Source organism: Caretta caretta, chromosome 6 (assembly GCF_965140235.1).
Source record: "Caretta caretta isolate rCarCar2 chromosome 6, rCarCar1.hap1, whole genome shotgun sequence".
Lineage (NCBI taxonomy): Eukaryota > Metazoa > Chordata > Testudines > Cheloniidae > Caretta > Caretta caretta.
Window position 1 is genome coordinate 61,620,898 of NC_134211.1, and position 21,392 is coordinate 61,642,289.

General features: G+C 43.2%; 1 protein-coding gene across 5 annotated transcripts in view; it reads left to right on the top strand.

Moving 5' to 3' along the window:
* Positions 1–5,026: 5,026 nt before the first annotated feature.
* Positions 5,027–21,392, top strand: part of ZFYVE26 (zinc finger FYVE-type containing 26) — a 70,592-nt gene continuing 54,226 nt past the window's right edge. The window contains exons 1-10 of one of the 5 annotated variants that reach the window (XM_048854061.2): positions 5,027–5,275; positions 6,094–6,393; positions 8,326–8,404; positions 9,208–9,297; positions 12,570–13,122; positions 13,372–13,502; positions 14,297–14,461; positions 15,790–15,878; positions 16,199–16,359; positions 20,819–21,025. In XM_048854061.2, the coding sequence (XP_048710018.2) occupies positions 6,131–6,393; positions 8,326–8,404; positions 9,208–9,297; positions 12,570–13,122; positions 13,372–13,502; positions 14,297–14,461; positions 15,790–15,878; positions 16,199–16,359; positions 20,819–21,025 (1,738 nt within the window). In that variant the 5' untranslated portion in view covers positions 5,027–5,275; positions 6,094–6,130. Of the gene's footprint in view, positions 5,276–6,093; positions 6,394–8,325; positions 8,405–9,207; positions 9,298–12,569; positions 13,123–13,371; positions 13,503–14,296; positions 14,462–15,789; positions 15,879–16,198; positions 16,360–19,770; positions 19,869–20,818; positions 21,026–21,392 lie in introns of those variants that run through there. The other 4 variants (XM_048854059.2, XM_048854062.2, XM_048854060.2 and 1 more) reach the window with 4 other exon arrangements.

Genomic DNA, 21,392 nt, shown 5'->3' on the forward strand with positions numbered 1-21,392 from the left:
GAAAGGTATTGGTGGCCCCAGTCCAGTTCCTCTTTGGACAAGCGTCCATATCACAAAAATACCATCAAAGATGGCCCTAGCTGGACTCCTTGTTGTAGAAGAAACAAGACCAGATGCCTGTGGACACTAAGGCAATGGAGCCTAAATACCTTTGTGGAACTTGGCCTACACCTCTCACTCTTGTATGCTAAGTGGTCCCTACAGAGCAAAGTTGAGGGGCAGCATGAACTGTCACTGCCCATGCTGTACCTTTTCATAGAATCATAGAATATCAGGGTTGGAAGGGACCTCAGAAAGCAGGACCAATCCCCAATTTTTGCCCCAGATCCCTAAATGGCCCCCTCAGGGATTGAACTCAAAACCCTGGGTTTAGCAGGCCAATGCTCAAACCACTGAGCTATCCCTCGATATGCAAAAGATTTAATTCCCCAGGGCTTTCAATATAATGCCTCTGACAAAGCACTGAATTAACATATTTTTAAAAACTGTAAGACCAGCTATATTGGGTCAAACTAATGGTCCATGTAGCCCAACATCCTGTCTTGCTGCAGTGGCCAATGCCAGGTGCTTCAGAAGGAATGAACAGAACAGGCAATCACAGAGTGAACCATCTCATCGTCCACTCCCAGCTTCTGGCAATCAGAGGCTAGAGACACCCAAAGCAAAGGATTTAGGGTGACCAGATAAGTGTGAAAAATCGGGACGGGGGTGGGGGGTAATAGGAGCCCATATAAAAAAAAGCCCCAAATATTGGGACTGTCCCTATGAAATCAGGACATCTGGTCACCCTAATGGGGTTGCATCCCAGATTATCGTGGCTAATGACCATTGATGGACCTACCCTCCTTGAATTTACCTAATTTTTTTGTAACCCTGCTATAGTTTTGGCCTTCACAACATCCCCTGGCAATGAGTTCCACAGGTTGACTGTGCGTTGTGCGAAGAAATACTTGCTTTTGTTTGTTTTAAACCTGCTGTCTATTAATTTCATTGGGTGACCCTGGTGTTTGTATTATGTGAAGCAGTAAATAACACTTCTTTATTCACTTTCTCAACACCATTCACAATTCTATAGATCTCTATCATATACCCTCTCTCAGTCGTCTCTTTTCGAAGCTGGAAAGTCCCAGTCTTTTTAATCTTTCCTCATACGGAATCTGTTCCATACCCTTAATCATTTTTGTTGCCCTTCTATTTACTTTTTCCAATTCTACTATATCTTTTTTGCGATCGGGTGACCAAAACTGCATGCAGTATTCAACGTGTGGGCATACCATGGATTTATATCATAGCATTATGATCTTTTCTGTCTTATCTATCCCTTTCCTAATGGTTCCTGACATTCTGTTAGCTTTTTTGGCTGCTGCTGCTCATTCAGTGGATGTTTTCAGAGAACTATCCACAATGACTCCAAGTTCTCTTTCTAGTATGGTAACAACTAATTTAGACTCCATCATTTTGTATGTATAGTTAGGATTATGTTTTCCAACCTGCATTGCTTTGCATTTATCAATATTGAATTTCATCTGCCATTTTGTTGCCCAGTCACCCAGTTTTGTGAGATCCCTTTGTAACTCTTTGGATTTTGCTTTGGACTCAACTATTTCAAATAATTTTGTATCATCCTCAAATTTTGCCACCTCACTGCTTAACCCTTTTTTCAGATCATTTATGAATATGGTGAACAGCACTGGTCCCAGTACAGATCCCTAGGAGACACACTATTTACCTCTCTCCATTCTGAAAACTGACCATTTATTCCTACCCTTTGTTTCCTGTCTTTTAACCAGTTACTGATCCATGAAACGACCTTCACTCTTATCCCATGACTGCTTACTTTGGTTAAGAGCCTTTGGTGAGGGACCTTTTCAAAGGCTTTCTGAAAGTCCAAGTACATTATATCCACTGGATCATCCTGGTCCTTCGTTGACGCCCGCCCCCTCCAAGAATTCTGTTTGATGAGGCATGATTTGCCTTTACAAAAGCCATGTTGACTCTTCCCCAACAAATCGTTTTCATCTATGTATCTGATAATTCTGTTCTTTACTATAGTTTCAGCCAATTTCCCTGGTGTTGAAGTCAGGTTTACCAGCCTCTAATTACCAGGATTGCCTCTGGAGCCTTTTTTAAAAATTGGTCACATTAGCTATCCTCGTCTAGTCATCTGGTACAGAAGCTGACTGAAGTGATAGCTTACATACTGTAGTAAGTTGAGGCCCTGAAACATAAACCTTTTGGTATCAGAGGCCTGGTATGAGACCTAAGGCCTGAACTAAAGTAATGGTCAAGACTTTGCTAACATAAAGCAAAGTTAAGCTGCGAGCCAGAGGCAGGCCCTGCTCACAGAAGCTGGCAAGGAAAGGGCTGATGTTGCATAAAGATATGCTGTTGCATAAACATATATCTAAAGTGTATTAGATACCAGAGCCATACACAAATGGTACAAGAACATTCTTATACCATCCACATAGATAACAAGGACGGGGCAAAAGGCCAGTATGATGGATAGACTTGTTTTGTTCGAACCAACATGTACAAGGTGAAAGGCAGCACCTTACTGCGTAGAAGGGTGGTGCATTGTTACGTAAAGGGGTTGCACCTCAATACGTCAAGAGTGTTATGTAACTTGTTTGTACCTGTGTTTAAGAATGCATCCCTGAGTGGATGTCTTTTTCCAGCCTAGGGGGCAGTGGAAAGTCCCGCCACTGACTGAGCTGAGTCCATTGCCAGGGAGCACATAGGGACTAGCAACAAACCGTATATAGGTTATATAAGTTATATGAACTGCGGGGCTAGAGATTGTGTTTCTCTTCGACAATAAACCTGGCCAACGTGCCTTCGTACCTTACTAGAGTTTGTGGTCATTGGGGGTTCTCTCAGGGTCTGCTGTGTTAGCTATCTGCGCAGAGCTGGGACAGCACACAGAGGGAACATGCATGCAGCCGACTGTTATCATCGAACAAGAGCAGAGCACCACACCGGTAGCTACTGACAACACATACCTCAGGTAATAGTTCTGCAATTTCATATTTGAGTTCCTTCAAAACTCTTGGGTGAATACCATCTGGTCCTGGCGACTTATAACTGTTTATCAATTTGTTCCAAAACCTCCTTTATTGACACTTCAATATGAGCCAGTTCCTCAGATTTGTCACCTAAAAAGAATGGCTTAGGTGTGGGAATCTCCCTTACATCTTCTGCAGTGAAGAGCAATGCAAAGAATTTGTTTAGTTTCTCACAATAGCCTTATCCTCAAGTGCTTCTTTAGCTCCTTGATTGTCCAGTGACCCCACTGATTGTTTGGCAGGCTTACTGCTTCTGATGTACTTTTTTGTGGGGTGGCTATTAGTTTTTGAGTCTTTGGGTAGTTGCTTTTCAAATTCTTTTTTAGCCTTCCTATGTAACCCACACACCACCTGGGTGTGGTGTACTGTTCCATCTAGTACTGATAGCACTTGAGAGAGATTAATGAGTCTATTCTACAGACTTAGCTAAAGGGCACATGATGTTTAGCTCATGCAGTAAAAGCTCATGCATTTAACTCCAGAAGTCCCAGGTTTGATCCTGCCTGCCAATGGCCAGGGTCTGTAGGTGTTACACCTAATTATACTTTTACATTTTTTTAAACTTGCCAGAGTTCATGCTCCTTTCTATTTTCCTCAGTAGGATTTAAATTCCAATTTTTAAAAGATACCTTTCTGCCTCTCGCCACTTATAGTGCCTGATAGCCACTTACAGCTTCCCGCAGCTCCCATTGGCCGGGAATGGCGAACCACGGTCACTGGGAGTTGCGGGAGATCATGCCTGCAGATGGTCAAGGTAAACAAAATGTCTCACAGCCCGCCAGCTGATTACCCTGATGGGCTTTGTGCCAAAGGTTGCTGGATCCCTGTATTATGTTTTATAATATGGAGAATACATTTAATTTGAGCCTCTATTATGGTGTTTTTTAAAAGTTTCCATGCAGCTTGCAAGCTGTTGTGACTGTACCCTTTAATTTGTTTAACTAGCTTCCCCGTGTTTGTGTAGTTCCCCTTTCTGAAGTTAAATGCTACTGTGGTAGGTGTCTTTGATGTTTTCCCTCCCACAGGTATGTTACATTATATTATGGTTGCTATTACCAAGCTGTTTAGCTACAAGTTAAGACAACTACAATGTTAATAAAATAAATTATCAAACAAGCAAGTCCTCTCATATGTCCCAGCTTGTGTTTGGTTATGATGGAAGAAGCACACAACCCTGTCCTGGAGGAATGGCTGCAGATTGGTGCCCAAACAGAAGCCAGAAAAGAGCCAGATCAGTGAGGTTGAGCCAGAGGGAAGTCTTGCTGAGTCTCCACTGCACCCTACGTGGTCATTTACAACCTTGGCTGCAAAAGGCTACCAAACGGCAATTTTTCAGTCATGTATTTTTCATCCATTCTGCCCTCTTGTGAGCGGGCCACGGCGGGGCTCAGCCAGCGGGCCGGCTCCAGAGCAAGCTACGGGTAAAGCCCCATCCTGGGTGGTGGGGCCTTAGGAGCCCCCAGGCCCGGCAAGGTCTGAGGGGAATAGCTCGGCGCACAGCGGCCCTCACATGGGGAACTGCGGTACCGGGTCACTGGGAAGCGGAGGGAGGGAGCACGCGCCGGGCTCGCCTCAAGCCTGTTGCCCCAGGCCAGGGCGGCTCCTGCGATTAACAGTCAGCAGCACGTGACGCGATTCCCGCCTCTCCAGCCACAGGCTGAGCGGCTCAGTGGGCCGGAGAACGAGGGGCGGGGCTCAGGGGGCGGGTCGGTTGGTTCAGGAGAGGCTAGTTCTGGGGCACCCGGGGCGGGGCTACGTTGGCCGCTGGGTGGAGCCTGCGGGGAGTCCGGCTCGGGGACGGTGGGAGGAGCGGTCCCTGCGTGGGGTTAGCTCTGTGGCATTGACATGTGGTTTCTTTGCCCACGTCAGTCATGGCGCCTGTGAGGCTTCAGTGCCTCTAAAAGAAAGAAGGCACATTATTTACATATTCATCCTGTTTGACCAATAAGCGCTCGCCGTTTTGGGTGTGCCGGCTGTTGGGAAAGTCACCTGATTCGTCTTTCAAGATGGCCGCGGCACTAGGCTGCTCAGCTTGGGGAATGCAATCAGTGCGGACCGTCCCATAGCCCCTGAGTGCGCAGGGGGAGCCGGACCGATCCACCACCCCTGGGTCTTCCCTAAGAGCTGTGTGTCTAGTGCAGGGCAGGGCAGGGCAGGGCAGCCTGGCCCATCCCATCCGACGCGGATCTCCTGATCTCCACTCATCCCAGGCAGGTGACCAGGCGGGCACTGGGACGGGGCACGAGAGGCAGCCGGCTAGCGGGGGGATTTCTGGATGTGGGCGGAGGGCTGATGACCCAGGTCCTTGGTTCAGGGGTAGGACAGCAGAGGATGGGGAGCTCGGTGGGGAAATCCAGTGATGGGAGGGCTGACACGGTGTGTGAGGTGGGGGAAGGTAGCCCTGCGAAAGTGTTTGGTGAATCTCTAACCACGTCCTAATGTCTGTGTCATAAATATAAAGGACCATGTTGGGGGGTTTCTTGTACCTTTCTCCAAGCAGCTGCTGTTAAGTCTGGATTCTAGATTAGATGCACCCCTGGTCTGATCTGGTATGGCAATTCTTGTGCTACTTGTCATTTGTATTTTGAATGACTAGACGATGGAGACTAAACTCTCTCGTCTCCCTTAAAATGATCTCTCTAGATCATGACTGACTGAGACACCTTGGCAGGTTAATATATAGGGGTGAGAAGTTCCCAGTGTGGAGAAAGCTTGAGATGGAACTGCTCATGCTGTAGCTGCTCTGTTCACTACGGTTGTCAAGATACCACATTTTACCTTCCCTACTGAAGTCAGAGTTCTTTGTTAGCACTATGCTCTCAATAAACAAACAAATTGATCCTTCCTGTTTCCTGAGAGTATTGACTCTAAGCAAGTATCAGTGTGTTTCACAGGGATAATGTTTAAATCACCTACTTGAACAAATACTGTGGTATTGATTTTATCACTGGCTGGAAGTGCATTCCAAACTTTAAAACACTTAAATAGCTGCAGCTTGGTTTCTGATTGTAGATCTGTTCTGTTCCAGGTGCACTGAGGGAAGATTTGCTGTGACTTACCTCTGGATGGTTTTTCTTTTCTTCCTTTTTTTTTTTTTTTTTCCTTCCTGTCCCCAGGAGTCCAGTCACAGTGGGATGATGCATCCATTTGGTAATGAGGAAGCAGCCTCTCTGGAACATCTTTTCTGGTTTTTTTGTAAATGTGTGCAGCGGGGAGACTGGGAGCTAGCACAGGCCTGTATTCCTCAGTTACATCTGTGGCAGGGGGATGGCTCTGAGAAAGTTACAGCTATTCTGCAGGCTCTAATAGCTTGTCCATCTCAGTTAAGGTAAGTGCTGTGTGGGATTTTTGTCTAACTGGTGGAAGTAGAACTGTGTTAAACAGGATGTATGTGATGCAATTGTCAGAAATTGAGGCTGATTCTTTATTCTTAACTATAATGGACCCCTAGAATCAGGGCCGGATTAATGCAGGGGCTTTAGGGGCTGCAGCCCTGGGCTAATGAGGGGCTCCGGCTCAGCAGGGCTCAGGCAGGCTGCCTGCACGCTGTGGCTTCATGCTGCTCCCAGAAGCAACCAGCTGCTTGCACGTCTGTGGCCCCTGGTGGGAACCAGCCAATGGGAGCTGTGGGGGTGACGCTTACTGGCCTAGGCAGCGCACGGAGACAAGCTGTTCCCCTCTCCCCAGGGACGTGCAGAGACGTGCCAGCAGCCAGCCACTTCCGTGAGTAGCGTGGGGCTATGGTAGGCAGGCAGGCAGCCTGCTTGAGCCGTGTTGCGCAACCGGCCAGAAGCTGCCTGTGGTAAGCGCTTCCCAGCCAGAGCCTGAACTTCACACCCGCTACTGCACCCCAACCCTCTTCTCCAGGTCAGAATCCCCACCTGCACCCAACTCCCTCGCATCCCCTCCTGCACCAAACTCCCTCCCAGAACCTGCACCCTTCACCCTCTCCTGCACCCCAACACTCTGCCCCAGCCTGGAGCTCACTCCTGCACCCAAACTCCCTACCAGGCCCTGCACCCCCTCCTGCACCCCTTTCCAAGCCTGGAGCCCCCTCTTGCCTCTGGAGCCCTCCCAGAGCCCTCACCCTCTCCTGCATCCCAACACTCAGCCCCAGCCTGGAGTCCCTTCCTGCACCCAACTCCCTCTCAGAAAGAAACTAATATCTTAGCTGTTCTAAGGTAAGAAGTAGGCTATTTTGAATTAACTAAACTATATTCTACATGTTTTAAGACTGAAATGTAAGCACAGAATGGCTTTATGTAAATTAAAAGGCAAGTTTAGTATAGCATTAATAGCCTCGATGCCATACTTGTGATGATTTTGTTTTAAATTAGGAAAAAGACTTGTATACAGGGACCCCACAAAATATAATAGGCCCGGGCCTACAGGAGAGTTAATCCGTCCCTGCTTAGAATCCTTGAAGCAGAACATGCTTCCTTGCCAGTGTTTTTTCCTTCATGCATTCCATTATTATAGTTAACATTTGAGTGCTGACCTGCTCAGAGTTGCACTAATATATGTAGGGGACCCAGCCTCAGTCAGCTTACAACCATGTTCATATATGCAATAGAGAAAATGATGGTATAAGCACAAGATCATGCAGAAATCTAGCAAAGGTCAATTTTGAAAGACTTCACTGAAATAATGTGAGTTGGAGGAGAGGGAGTCTGTTTTAGAATTGTAATGGTGCTGACACTGAGTGCTTTTTGTTTAGAAGATGATCAACCTATTTATTTAAAATGTTGGCTTACTACTAAACACCTGAGATGATTAAAACTGAAAATGTTTAAAAATCTTATTTCTCACCACTTAAATTGTCTACTTTTCACATTTCTCAATTTGAATAGTGAAACAACCTTTAGTTTCACTTGTTTTTTCTCTTGACTTCTCAAGCACTTGCATGAGGCTATTAAGGTTGGGTTTCTGACACTTCAGGGGAACTTAAAAAATTTCAACTTTTTTTAATTTTGAAAAAAGTATCAAATATTTCTTTTTAAGTTTTGTATAACTTTTTGGTAATAATTTTTGAGTATCAACTACACAGACAGCATTCTGGGAATAATTTTTGTTTGGAGGAAAAAACACAATTAAATTGGTGTTGCTAACAGACATGAGAAAAATAAATATATTATACTTGGTACTGGCAACACGGCATACACTGGCTCTGTGGGGCAACTTTTCCTACTGTGAAGTGGGTAGAGATTTGTTTTGGTGCCTAGATGTTTGAAACTGATGGTATATGCTATTACCTCTGCAGGTGTGGACAGAATTACAGCCCTCAGAGACTTGCTTGGCTTTGGCTCCTTGTTCTCAAGAAATGGCTGGTGTGGGATCAGGTAAAGAAGTTTGTTCTAGTTGATCTCCAAATGGAAGATAATGTTTGTAAACAGAAAAATAATAAATTTTGTAGTTGCCTATTAAAATTTGAGACTTACTGCTATTAATAATGTCAACTGGTTCCTTAGACCATTTTCCATTAAACTTAGCAAGAAATTAAAATAAGTGTTTTGGGATTATTTTTTGAGGCCATGTGAGTTAGCTTTTTAATGTGCATACTCAGTATGAGATGTTCTTATGAATAGACAGCATGAGTTAGTAACTTACATTTCTATAGCCCCTTTTATCCCCAAAAGATGAAATAAACCAAGGATTGCACAATGCTTTACAAATGGCATACTTTCAGGGTATGTAGTTTACATATACAAAACTATGGGGAGGAGAGTGGTAGGCAGCTAGCACACTGCATGAGGGAGAAAGAAACAAGGCCTTCAAAAAGGGGAAGATTGGTCATGTGTTTCTTTCCTCACTTTTTTCATTCCTCTGACCCCATTGCCTAGGTTCATGAATTTTCATGATCTTTGAGGAAAGGTGACCCTATCCCAAAGGGGTTATGGGGAAGTGATAGTTGCTAGCTAAGTAGTTGGAAATAAAGAATGGAATCTGTTGGTTCAGGAACAGCCCCTAGATATCTTAGGATGGGAGAAAGGACTTTTAATCCCCAATAAAATAAATATCTCTGAAGATGTCTGCCCTAAAATAACAATTAAATAAGGTTTTGGGTTTTTTACCTGTAAACCTAAGATAGTGGCTCACATCTGCCCTATTCTTTTATCTTTTTTTCTTTTCCTGATAACTTCAGAAAATAATTCCAGCTGTTCTCCAGAGAGAAACTGAATTCTTACTCCTCTTAGAAGAACTGCAAAAGGATGTCTCAGATGAAGTCCTAAAGGTGAGCTGAGTGCCTGATATATTGATCATTCTTAGGATGAAACTTAATGCTATGAGTTAACTTGACTGACCTTGTGTTTGAGACATTAATGTACCTTTGGTCTTCTCTGCATAAAATAAAGACAGTTGAATGTGAGGGCAGTTCAAGTTTACTCACTTTAGGTCAAGGATCTCAAACTGAAATCACCATGAGGGCCACATTACTGACACCCTTTCATATAAAGATTCAAAAGCACACCCCTCCTGCTCCTGGCCCTGCCCCCACTCCACCCCTTCCCCAAAGTTCCCACCCCAACTCCGTCCCCTCCCTGTCCCTATTCCAACCCCTTCCCCAAATCCCCACCCCTGCTCCGCCTCTTCTCCACCTCCTCCCCTGAGCGTGCAGCTCCCCACTCCCTCCTGGAAAGTGCAAAGCACCTGGAGGTAGGCAGAGGAGCAGGGACGTGGCACACTGGGGGGGGCAGCGGGTGAGGGGAGCTTGGCGGCCGTAGGAAATAACTCGGGGTGGGAGGAGCTTGGCGGGCATGTGGCTTGCAGGCCACGTGTTTGAGACCCCTGCTCTAGGTAGTGAATTTGGCATATATAATGGTGATTCTGGCTATAGAGGGGATAATGTAGGCAGGTGCTGAGCAAGCTTCTCTCCATAGCCTTGCTAACAATCCTGACTCCTGACCTCCAGCTGCCTCTGCTGTTACGGTCATACATCCCCATATGCAACTGTCTGTGCACCTCAGTCCTCATGTCACTTCCTGCTACATCAGCCTTGGGGCTTCCCTGGACAGAGAATACTATTTGTATGGTAGCTTTCTGACTTGCAGAAATGGGCACTAGCTTAGAAGCATCACATCTTGACTTAATGTAGGATATGAATTTGGGCCTCAATAGAGGAAAGGCTAGTGTACGAACACAATGAATCACTGAACCTTCTTACTGGTAGGCTTTGAAATCCATAGTGACCAGAACTGCCCTTGTTTTTTAAATTGTTATTGTCCTCTACCATTCTGCTTCTTGTTCCAACTCAAAGTCAAGTTGAGGTTTGACTCCAGACAATGGAGCTGACACAGCTGTCTGGCCATTTTGGGGAAGGAGAGCTAATAATGGATGACATCAAGAAGGCTAAGGAGTTTAATACCTATTTTGCTTCATCTTCACTAAAAAAGTTAATGGTGACCAGATACGCAACACAATTAATAACAACAAGGAGGAAGGAATGCAAGCCAAGGCATGGATCAGGATAAAGAATATTTAGCTAAGTTAGATGTATTCAAGTCAGCAGGACCTGATGAAATTCATCCTAGGGTGCTTAAGGAACTAGCTGAAGCAATCGTGGAACCATTAGCAATTATCTTTGAAAATTGTTGGAGGAAAGGTGAGGTCCCAGGGGACTGTAGAAGAACAAATATAGTTCCTGTATTTAAAAAGAGGATCCAAGAGGACTTGTGGAATAATAGACCAGTCAGCCTAACTTTGATACCTAGAAAGATACTGGAGCAAATTATTAAATTTGTGGTTTTAAAAAGGTTGCTGCCAGAATTGGGGGATCTCAGTGGTGCAGTTCAAGAGGCTGCAGCCAGCTGCACAGTGATTGTTGTGGAGAACCCCTTCAGTAGGGCTGATGGGGAGGAAAGCTGCATGCCAGTTCTACAAAGGATGTAGCTGGTATGGTTTCACCATGGGACTCTGTCCTCTTATTTACCTATTTTGTACCCTTTCATCAGATCATAATGTCAGGCTGATAGTTTGAAATCACACTGAAATGATTTGTCTCTGCTCGCTCCATCTCAATTGGGATTTTGTGCGTTGAGGGGAGTTGTAAAGAGGTTAGGGTTTGTGAAAGCCCTTTAAATACAATAACAGTGGAATGTTGCAAACTTATCTCAAATGCATTTGGGGAGTAGGAACTCTCTTCATAGTGTTCTTGGGGTCACAAATCCATACTTCCATTAGGTTTACTGACCCCAGCCTGAAAGAACTAATATGGTAGACCAGACTGGAGTAAAAGTGCCTTTACTAACAAGGTTTGACTGTAGGTTGCAATGGATACAAGGGCTCCTGTATCTTGGGAGATCATTTTGTATGAAGTACAGAAATACGTCCATTGGGCCCAGGACACTGTTACTGTCTGTAATAATTCTCCAGTGCTCTATCTAGCTCATTTTCAATATCCCACACAGTGCAGGTTTCCATGACTTTACTTGTTAGATTGTTCCACAGTGTTCTAGATCTCAGACAGGAGGTTTCTTCTAATAATCAGCCTTTGCTCAGCTTCATCTCATTATCTCTAACTTTATCTCCTTACATCAGCCTAAACAATACTTCTTCCTTATTGGTATTAACCAGCTGCAAGTATTTGCTGAATGTAATTGTCTGGTCTATACTTCTGCTTTTCTCTTTGCACCATGCTAATTCTTTTGGTTTTGAAATTCTGGAAGGTGGGGGAGGAAACCAATAGACACTTTGAAAGATGAATGAAGGAAAACCTGGATCTGGCTGCCAAAGTAACAAAATCAGTGGGACACTTTAATAAAAACTTGGGTTTTGTGAAGTACTTTTTTCATACAGTAGGAAGGTTTCCGTAATTAAAAACAAAAAATTCCAGTGTCTATACTTAAAAAAAATAAAATAAAATAAAATAATAAAAAAAAAAAATTCAAACAGCACCAGTGGTGGAAAGTAAAATAGGTTTTAAAAACTCTTTTGTTTTTAATAAACCAAATATTTGGATGGGGATTTGCCTTTCAAAGATTTTTAATTGTTGGCTGAATGTTTACTTTTGTAAGATTTTTAAAAAAGACTAGTTGCTAATGGTTAATAGGATCTGCAATGATTCTAGTTAGGATGAAAATCATAAGGACTCTGTATCCTCATTTCATAAGCGGACCACCAGAAGGGGAACGGTAAGAAACTCCCTCAATAATGCAGTATTGTAGTTAGGAGCATTATGGGAGTTTTATACTTTAAACATCCAGATTTGGTCACTATTATAGACAGGACACTGGACTAGGTGAGCCAGTATGCAGCATCTGAGCTTCTTGGGAGTCATAACCATTGATGGCATGTGTTTGCAAAAAGTGCATTATTTTGGGATTGAAACTGAATGCCTGTAGTTCTGAATTCCTGTAGCAGAGTTGGTTGCCAAGGTAAATTAATGGTTCCAAGTGGATGTCTATTGAATCTTTAAATTTGTTGTATATCTGGTTATATTTTTTTAATGTGTGTGTGAAAACCAAGTGGCATTCAGGCCCCCGATCGTATCTGTCTGTTTCCTCCCAGGAGCTGTTCGAAGCATTTGAATGTGTCCAGAGCAAGCATGAATCGGACAGAAAGAAAAGAGATGGCCGCACTTACAGATTCAGTGTGGAAGCAACCTCTGCTCTCCGGAAGCTTTTGTTGAGGGCTCCCCGGCAGGCACAAGCCCTGCTGGAGTTCCTGCAGGGAGAACCTGGCACACCCAGCTCTGCACTCCAGCACAGCTGCTGTCTGCAGAATATCTACGTTGACTTTCTCCGTGACTCCTTAAAATCTCTGCAGAGGCTTCAGCGGTATCCCAAATCCTCAGGAGAATTGGATCAGAGTGAGACAGTAGATGCTATTTACAGTGCCCTTAGCGTGTTGCATTTTGAAGTGGAGCATCAGACTGGCGAGCTCCGACACTTGTGCAGGGAGCTGTTGGATGCTTGCTGGGCTGAAGGAAGCCCACTGAAGGAAGAGAGGTTACTGGACTGCATACTGAGGAAGCAGAGCCATGCCTTGCTCAGTCTGTACAGCAACGTCTTCACAGAGAGGACAAGAGAGAAACTGCTGGGGCCAAAGTTGCCAGGAAAAGGTTTGTTTTGTTTTCTCATTAAAAGCTGGACCATTGAGACTTTGCAGGCAAGAAAGGTTGGCGGGAGGAAGGGATGGGAGTTTGGCCACATAGGGATTTTTTGTTATGGAGACTTAGTTATGGAGTCTGAATGTGGCTTTTGCTTAGTGATTCCCTAACTGTTCTACTGCTGTAAACCTTGCCCAGGGCCTGCTTTCTTCAGAGGTAGCTCTCTGTGTTTGAAAGTAATCCCATTTATGTGTCTCTCAGGTTCATCTGAGCAGTTGGAAACAGAGCGGGTAATGCTGGCTTTGTTCTCAGAGCCTGAAGAGGTTTATTCTTGGAAGACTGCCTATTTCTACTGCCTGAGCAGCAGCAAGCACTTTCTGGAGCAGATTCTGGTATGGCAATAAATATGATAGGGAGGGGAAAACCCAGTAGTGGATCAAGTTTGCACCAGGATTCCAGCATTAGAACATTTTACGTTTGATTAGAGGTCTTCAGGTGTCCTGACTTTTGGTACCAAGAGATTAGCTAACTAGCAGTGGGTTTTTATTATCTGTTGACCCATCTGCAGTGTTTCATCTCTATGATTTAAGATATTGGCATGGAGGTGTCTGGAAGATTTAAACCAGTGTGGTCTGATGGATAGAACAGAGAACGTGGGAGATGGGACTCCTGTATTCTACTCCCAGCCATGCCAGGGATTCCCACTGATTCACTGAGTAACCTTGGCAGCAACTTAACCTCTCTGTGATTCAAGTACCCCATATGTAAAATGGGGATAATGATGCTTCACAAAAGGGTTGTGGAGTTAAATGGATACTTGTGAAGCACTTGAGAGCCTGGGGTGAAAGGTGCTATTGGAGATAAAAGTGCACAAATAAAGACGTGTATTGAGGGCACAGGAATCCAGACAGATGAGCCAAGATTTATTCTGTTACTGGCTCAAAAACTCCACTAGTTTCTGCATAAAACCTATTTAAAATATGCAGAATTGGAGAGGGGGTGGATTGATTCTCTGGCTTCCACTTAGAGTGACTCCTTTTCTTTGTAGCCCAAATAAAGCCTGTAAAATCTGGGTTTGAGGAAGTTAAACTACTTTCTGAAACTACTATTGTGACAGTCCACCACCACCCTAGGAGGATTCTGCATTTTTAGAATAACAGATGCTTTCTTCCTTTTTGTTCTCTAGGTGATTGCATTAACACTATTAAAAAGGGAAGACTTCTCAGGCTTGAGCAGCTTACTGAGTCGAGAATTCAACCCCCTCAGCCGTCTTCTAGTATTGCTAGGGTGGACTCACTGTCACAGCTTAGAATCAGCAAAAAACTTGTTGTATGCTCTTCACAAAACTCAGGCAAGTACGTGAGTGGAGAGCAGGTTGAAATGGCTGAATGCTATGACTGACCGTTCAATTTGATTCCAGTTCTTTTAAATTAGTTGCTTGGATTGTTAGAACAAGTCTCATTTTAGAGACTTCAGATTTGATTAACTGCATAAACTGAGATTCTGGACTTTTAAATGTCTTTCCAAATGGAAGATGTAAGGGTGAATCCTCTGGTTAGGATTTTCAACCTCTTTTTAAAAGGTTTTATAAAAACAAACTTTTCTTTAAAACAAATAGTGTACAGGCAGCAGCATTGCAAGTTCGTCTTCACTACATCTTCATCAGTGTGCCTCAACTGTGACCTGAATGGGGTCCTCGAGGCCATTCTCTAGGGCCCATTCAGTCCTTGACCTCAGAAACTCAAGGCCAAATAGTGCCAGTGGTTTTGACTTTGTATTGTGGGTACTTATGCCCAGGAACTGCATTGAGACAACTTAATCCATTTCACATGTGCCACTGAACTTGTAGACACTATTGATCTGAGTTGAGCGGTGCCATCCACTTAGTCCTGAATGCCCAAAATAAAATCCACAGTAGCCTAAATGTTAGAGCTGAGACTAGAGGGTCCACTTTATTTTGGAATCTTCTTCCTTTTCTGGGTATGCAGAGCTTTTAAACACTAAGCCTGTAGTTCCAATCCAAGCAGTATTGGTGAATGGTTGCCTTGGACAACTGATAATGGGATACTGAGCCTTTCTCTTCTAGATCATTGACTGAACTCCATCCCAGGTCAATAATGTCTTAAGGGAGTTACCGTCTGATGCCTGGTCAGTGACCTGTATAAGATAGCACAGTCTCAGATCAGTGTTTAGTGGGCAGGCATCCATAGCAGAACATAGGCATATTGGAGGTGAGTCTGTAGGCAGCGTGTACTTCTAACCCATACAGTATCCATTCTGGGTATATAACTAGAGTGACAGCTTTGGAGATATAAGTCCTGTAGTATCTTTCAGAAGCACTAGATTCTCTTTACAAATAAAATGTTAAAAGCTACAGGGATGAGCTTACAGACTGGAAAAAATGACTGTCCAGTTTAGATTGCTTAACCTTAACAGGGCCCCTTCAAAACAAAATGCAGCTATCTATCCTCTATTTTGTTGCTTTAATGTGTAAATAAAGTAAAGGTGCAGAAATCTGCCCATCTAAATATGTTAAGGTTCCTTTAGCCATTAAACGTCACACATGTGAACCAAACTCTGATTTTGTGCTATTCTTGGTAAGGTAGAGGGATCTGGTGTAAATGTGATCTCTTCATTTTATGTTAGCTGAGGCTAATTTGCTCTGTCTCTCTCTAACAGGGTCTGTGCAATGACTCAGTATTAAAAGAGTTCTGTGATGGGCTGTGGGCTCAAGTGGAGGTTCTTGAATGGTGCACACAGCAAAACAGGTGAAACAGCCAGAAGCACTCTTTTTTTTTTTTTTTTTTTTTTTTTTTTTTACAAACCATGTATTTTGACAAAGGCTCCCCACGTAGTCAGAATTACATATGTAGATGTTTAATATACAAATGCCAAGTATACAATATCTATGCCATGTCTCCATTAGTGGCCATAAGCTATAGAGACTTGATGCTTGTCTATGTTTTTATTTAATTTTTTTAAATTCGCAAGTTGAGTCAGTGTTAATACTGGAAGATCCTTGGTGTAGACAAGGTTCAGGTGGTGGACGCATTTTCACCATTTTGATTAGTCTTGCTTTTTCTTGTAGTATTACTATCCCAAAGAAGATTCTTTTGCAACACTTGTACAGTCTGGATTGCCACTCTGCACTCTACTCTCTTCATCACCTCACCAACCTTCTGGCCCTGAATGAAGAGGATGTCATTGAGCTTCTTCAGAAGGTTCCAGCCAGAGACCAGCAGACAAAGGGTAAATGAGTAGGAATGTCATTTAAAGGTATCCTTCTGCAGAGTCCACTCAGCATATACCTTTAAATTTCTCATCATGCTGATAGTACTCCCGTCTGGAAGGATCAGTGCATACAACTTGCAATTTGCAAATCATAAACATATCACTTAGCAGAACTTAAACCCAACTCCATAGGGTGTAGGAAAGTGATTCTCACCAATTTCCATTTTAAAGGAGAACTGTCTCCTATGAGAAGGTTATGAAACCCAGTTAGCTTGGTTTTTGTTTTTCCTCTGCATGCGGGAGCTGTGTGTGTCTGTGTATGGAATGGGTAATTTCAAGTTGAGTTGTTTAAATGAACCAACAATTTTCAATGAAAGAATTTGCAGTAATGCTGAATCTTTCTGATTTCTTTTGCTCTCTAAAAGGAAGCCAGTTCTTTATCTCCTACCACAAAGTGTCAAGATGGTGGCATCCTATTTTTTAACTTTGTGTGTGTGTGGGCTTATGACAGGGAGTTGGAGATCAATTAGTGCCCCTAATGAACAGAGGTTTATCTCTCTCTCACCTTCCGGCTCCCTGGGCCTGTTCAAATAAATGTCAGTGAAACAGAGCAGAGGTAAATGTTGGGCTGCAGTTGGTCATGAGATAGGCCTAGGAGGAAACCCAACCTGGGGCATTCTTCTGGGGTTCCCCCCCCTGCTTTTCTTTTTTCTTCTTTCAATTCTGTTGTAATTATCATACTCAGTCAGCAAGATCTTTTTTTTTTTTTTTCTTTCCCCCAAGGCCTGTTATTGAGACTTATTTTGCTGCTGTGCCATTACATTAACTTAGTGCATTACTCCTCTCTGAGTTAGATGTTTATTAGCATCTCTGTTATAATATAGGACTCCACCTTTAAATGTCTGCTGATGAAATACTATCAGAGACCTCTCTGGGGTGGGAAGACTCAGGCCACTTAGATCTGCCTGAGTCATGCAGCTGCACAGAAGGATAATTCTAGCCCTGGTTTCACTTCTCTAAGATCACTTTAATTTACAGAACTAGTTAATGAAAATTAAGCCTTCCCTTTTCTTCCAGTTCAGGGGTGAATTAAGAGACTTGCATTTAAAAGGGGTGCTGTGACTGTGAATTCTTTTACAATTCAGCTTCCTGACAGGTAAATTTAGATAGCGTATCCTGAAATTGAAAGAGTGGGGGGACGGGAAGTCTAAAAAAACTGAGTTTATTCTACTCTGATGATGATGATTAGAAGGGTAATTTGGGTGGGCCCAAAAATAGCAGCACATACCAGGAAAAGGCTTCCACCCACCTCGCTTCCTTCCTGTGCATGCACCTGTCTGCTGCTGGCTTAGTTTAATTTTGCTGCTGCTGTTACTGGTTAACACCCTCCTGGGGAAGAGCATGCTTCTGAGCTTCCCTCTCAGATCAGTGTATCAGGGTAATGTCTTTTTTAGTGCATGAGACAGTATAACTGACCATGAACAAAACAATGAAACTGACCAGACACAAAGTGCTGTCAAATGCACAGACTGGAGTAAGGGTTATATGATACCTGGCTAAAACACCAGCAGCCACCTTTCCTAAACTATCATTCCTGCAGTTGTTACCACCTACAGAACTACAATGGTGGGAAGTTTCAGGAAAAAAAGACAAGTCTAAACATAGCCCTATTAGCAGCTGTTGCACTTCTGCTTCCAATGTGGAAAGGGCCCAAATAAAATGTTTCAGTTATAACGGTGTTCAGAGACACAGTGAGATGATGATTTATGTTCGAATAGTCTGGATGTAGACTTTTTCTGGAAACCCATGTGAGTCAAACTCTGCTCTAGTCTGTGTGGTTGTGTCTGCACTTACGCATTTCTGAAAATCTCCCACCATTATTTTAGCAAGAGAGGATGTATCACTACAGACTGGAGACTGGTGTTTTCAACATTGCAATTAGGCCAGCAGCGGGTGTTTGTGTCTGCTGACTCAGGCTTATGCGGCTTGGGCTATGGGGGCGCTGTCTAATTGGGGTGTAGACACTCAGGCTGGAGCCCAGGTTCTGGGACTCTTTCCCCCATTGTGGGGTTCTAGAGCCTGGGCTCCAGCCCAAGCTCGAACGTCTACACCACAATTAGACAGCCCTACAGCCTGGGACCCATGAGCCCGAGTCAACAGACACAGGCCAACGGCGGGTATTTAGTTGCAGTGTAGACATACCCTTAGAGGACAGGATGGTAAAAACACCCGAGTACTGTCTACACTCCACCATTACTACCACCAGTAGAACTGCAATGATGGATCTTAGGGTGTGCTTACACTGGCAGATTTATTTTCTGTAAAACTCCTTAGTTTTATGGCATCATTCTCAGAAAAATCTGTGCTCTTGGTTTTCATGGAAATAATGATTGAGCACTTTAATTAACATAGTTCAAACACTGTTCTAGCTATTGCAGTTCAGCTCCCAGTGTTTGGACAGGACCATAGGCATTATGTGACTCCAGTATATTGGTTTTGAATAGTTCATGAATACGCACGCTGCACTACCAGCAGGCAGATGGGCTGGTCCAGTCCTTCTATAAAAAAGTACTACTCTGTTGTACAGTAGTGGTCCCAAACACTACTGTAACATTGTTTTAAATGGTAGTGTTTGAGGACTACTACTGTACAATAATACACGATCTATTAGAAACCAATACATTTATCTACATAGGGAGCATAAGTTGTACTGAAAGCAGAAATGCCATAATATGCTACTACCTGTGTTTTGTTCCCTGATGAGCTGGGGGTGACTTGTACACTGTATTCAGCTCTGCTGTTTTAATGTGATAAGAAGGGACCACATTTTTAGCATCTGACACCTTTTCTGCCTGCAAAACAAGCTGGGAAGGGTGGGGGAGACCTTTCAAGCTACTGGTATCTGTCATAAAGAAACCAAAAGGGTATAATTCCCTTACTTACTTCAAATCCTTTACTGGTCACCTTTAATCATGCTTAATAGTCATGCTTAAGTGTTGTTCAAGTGAGGTAGCACCCAAACTAGTTTTTAAAAGTTTGATCAGCCAGTTTGGTTATAATACAGCTAGGTTAATACAAATTCTTTAAAGCAGCTCATAAACTAGTTTGGCCACAATTGTGGCCAGTCTGCCCAAGGAAAATCTACCATATTGCAGGACATGTTATAACATGCTAGCATTCAATCTGGTTAAAATAAGGTTTGGTCTTGCATTGTAAATGCATCAACACAACTCAGTCCTATCTACACTGCAAGGCCAAACCATATATTGAATGTGTTTAACTCTTCTGTGTTGTAACCACATCCAGCAACACAGACCTTTAGGCAATGTTTATACTAGGATAGATTTGCTTAAATTTCCCACTGTTGCCAAGTATGGATGTTGTTCTCTGTTCTTTGTCCCATATATTGTTAAATCATAATCTCATGGAGGAAGGCTGGGTGGAGGTCAGCCGTGGAAGGCCACCTGTATAAGAAGTGACTGGAGGAGACTGACTGTGGGATGCGCAGGGTCAAGGATGATGATCAGGTATAGGAAATGGCAAGAAGAAAGGGCAGAGCCACTCATGGGAGAAAGAAACTAAGAGAGCATCAAGATGACTTGAATTATCAGAATGTAAGGAAGTGGCAGAAGATGAAATGGGAACCAAGCTATGCCAGGGTCTTGAGGACGTGTGATATATAGATGTGAGAGAGAGGAAAAAAAATCAATACAGAGTTTCAAAGAAAGCAGACAACGTAGCTGGCATAGTAAACAAGGAAGATGATTTTGATAGCTGTATTTTGGAGGATATTGAGGGTTGTGATGTGGAACCTGGAGAAAACCAAGAGGAAGAGACTGCAGTAAGTGAAGCTTAAAAAACCAAGGGTTTAGAAATAGAATTGGAGAGTAAGAGGCAGATTTGAGATGTAGAGAATTTAACAATAGTCAGGGTGGAATAGAGTGTAAAGCAGGTAGAGGAATCTTAAAACACAAAGATTGGGAACCTGCATGACAGGAATTATGGTGGAATCGTCTATGGAATTGTCTAGTAAATAACTCTGATTTGAGGTATTTAATTCCGTGGAAGCATGTCTACAACTTGAAATATAAGAATTAAAGGGCACCTATCAATTTGAAAATCTTACTTCTGTCAGAACACTTTGACCCTACTGTAGTCACGAGTACCCCATAAGGAGACTATACCCAAGACAAGTCAATAGGGATGTGGGGCAAAATTACTTTTCCTTTTTTTTAAATTGTATTGACTTTTGTGCAGTTGTTTTCACTGCCTTCAGCAGGAGGGAAACTAACAAATTATACTGCGGAACACTTGCCCTCTTTATAAACATCTGTACAGGAAGGGCAGAAAAATCCCTACTTTCATTTTCTAAAAGGAATTCGGGATGGAGGGGAATTTGAAGACCTGTTAGAAACTAGAATTAGTCAGTGTCCCTCAAAATGTGTGAGAATTTACCCTCCTATGTTTCACTTTGCAGCAGTGCCGGTTCCCAGCCTCCTGAGTCAGCAACGCAACCTGGTGCTCTTCTGGGCATTTTGCGCCATGAAATATGCAATCTATGCACTGTGTGTGAATTCGCACCGTCATTCAAAGTGCAAGGACTGCATGCACAGCCTTCTCAGTGACCTCCCTGTGGACTCAACCCCTCTTAAAGACCCACCAGGAGATCGGCCTCCTTGCCTAGGTTTAGTAGCTTGTACATATCTAGTTGCTAGATTCTGTGGATTGTAATTCATTTTAATATTAAACTGTGAACATCTATACTTTCTTTATCCAAAGAGGTCAAAGCACTTACAAGCAAATAAACCTCACAGCATCTATGTGAGGTAGATAAGTGTTACACATAATAGTAATAGATGTAGAAAGTAAGTTACTCACCTTTGTAAAGCACTCTAAAATCCTTAGATTAAAAACATTCTGTAAGGGGAAAACATTAGCATTAATGGGATATTTTAGCTGGGATTTTTTTTAAAAGAGCTTGATATTTTTGTAGCTAACGTTGTGGTTACATAGTCTCTCTTAGTGGCCACAAGCTATAGAAATGTGCTAAA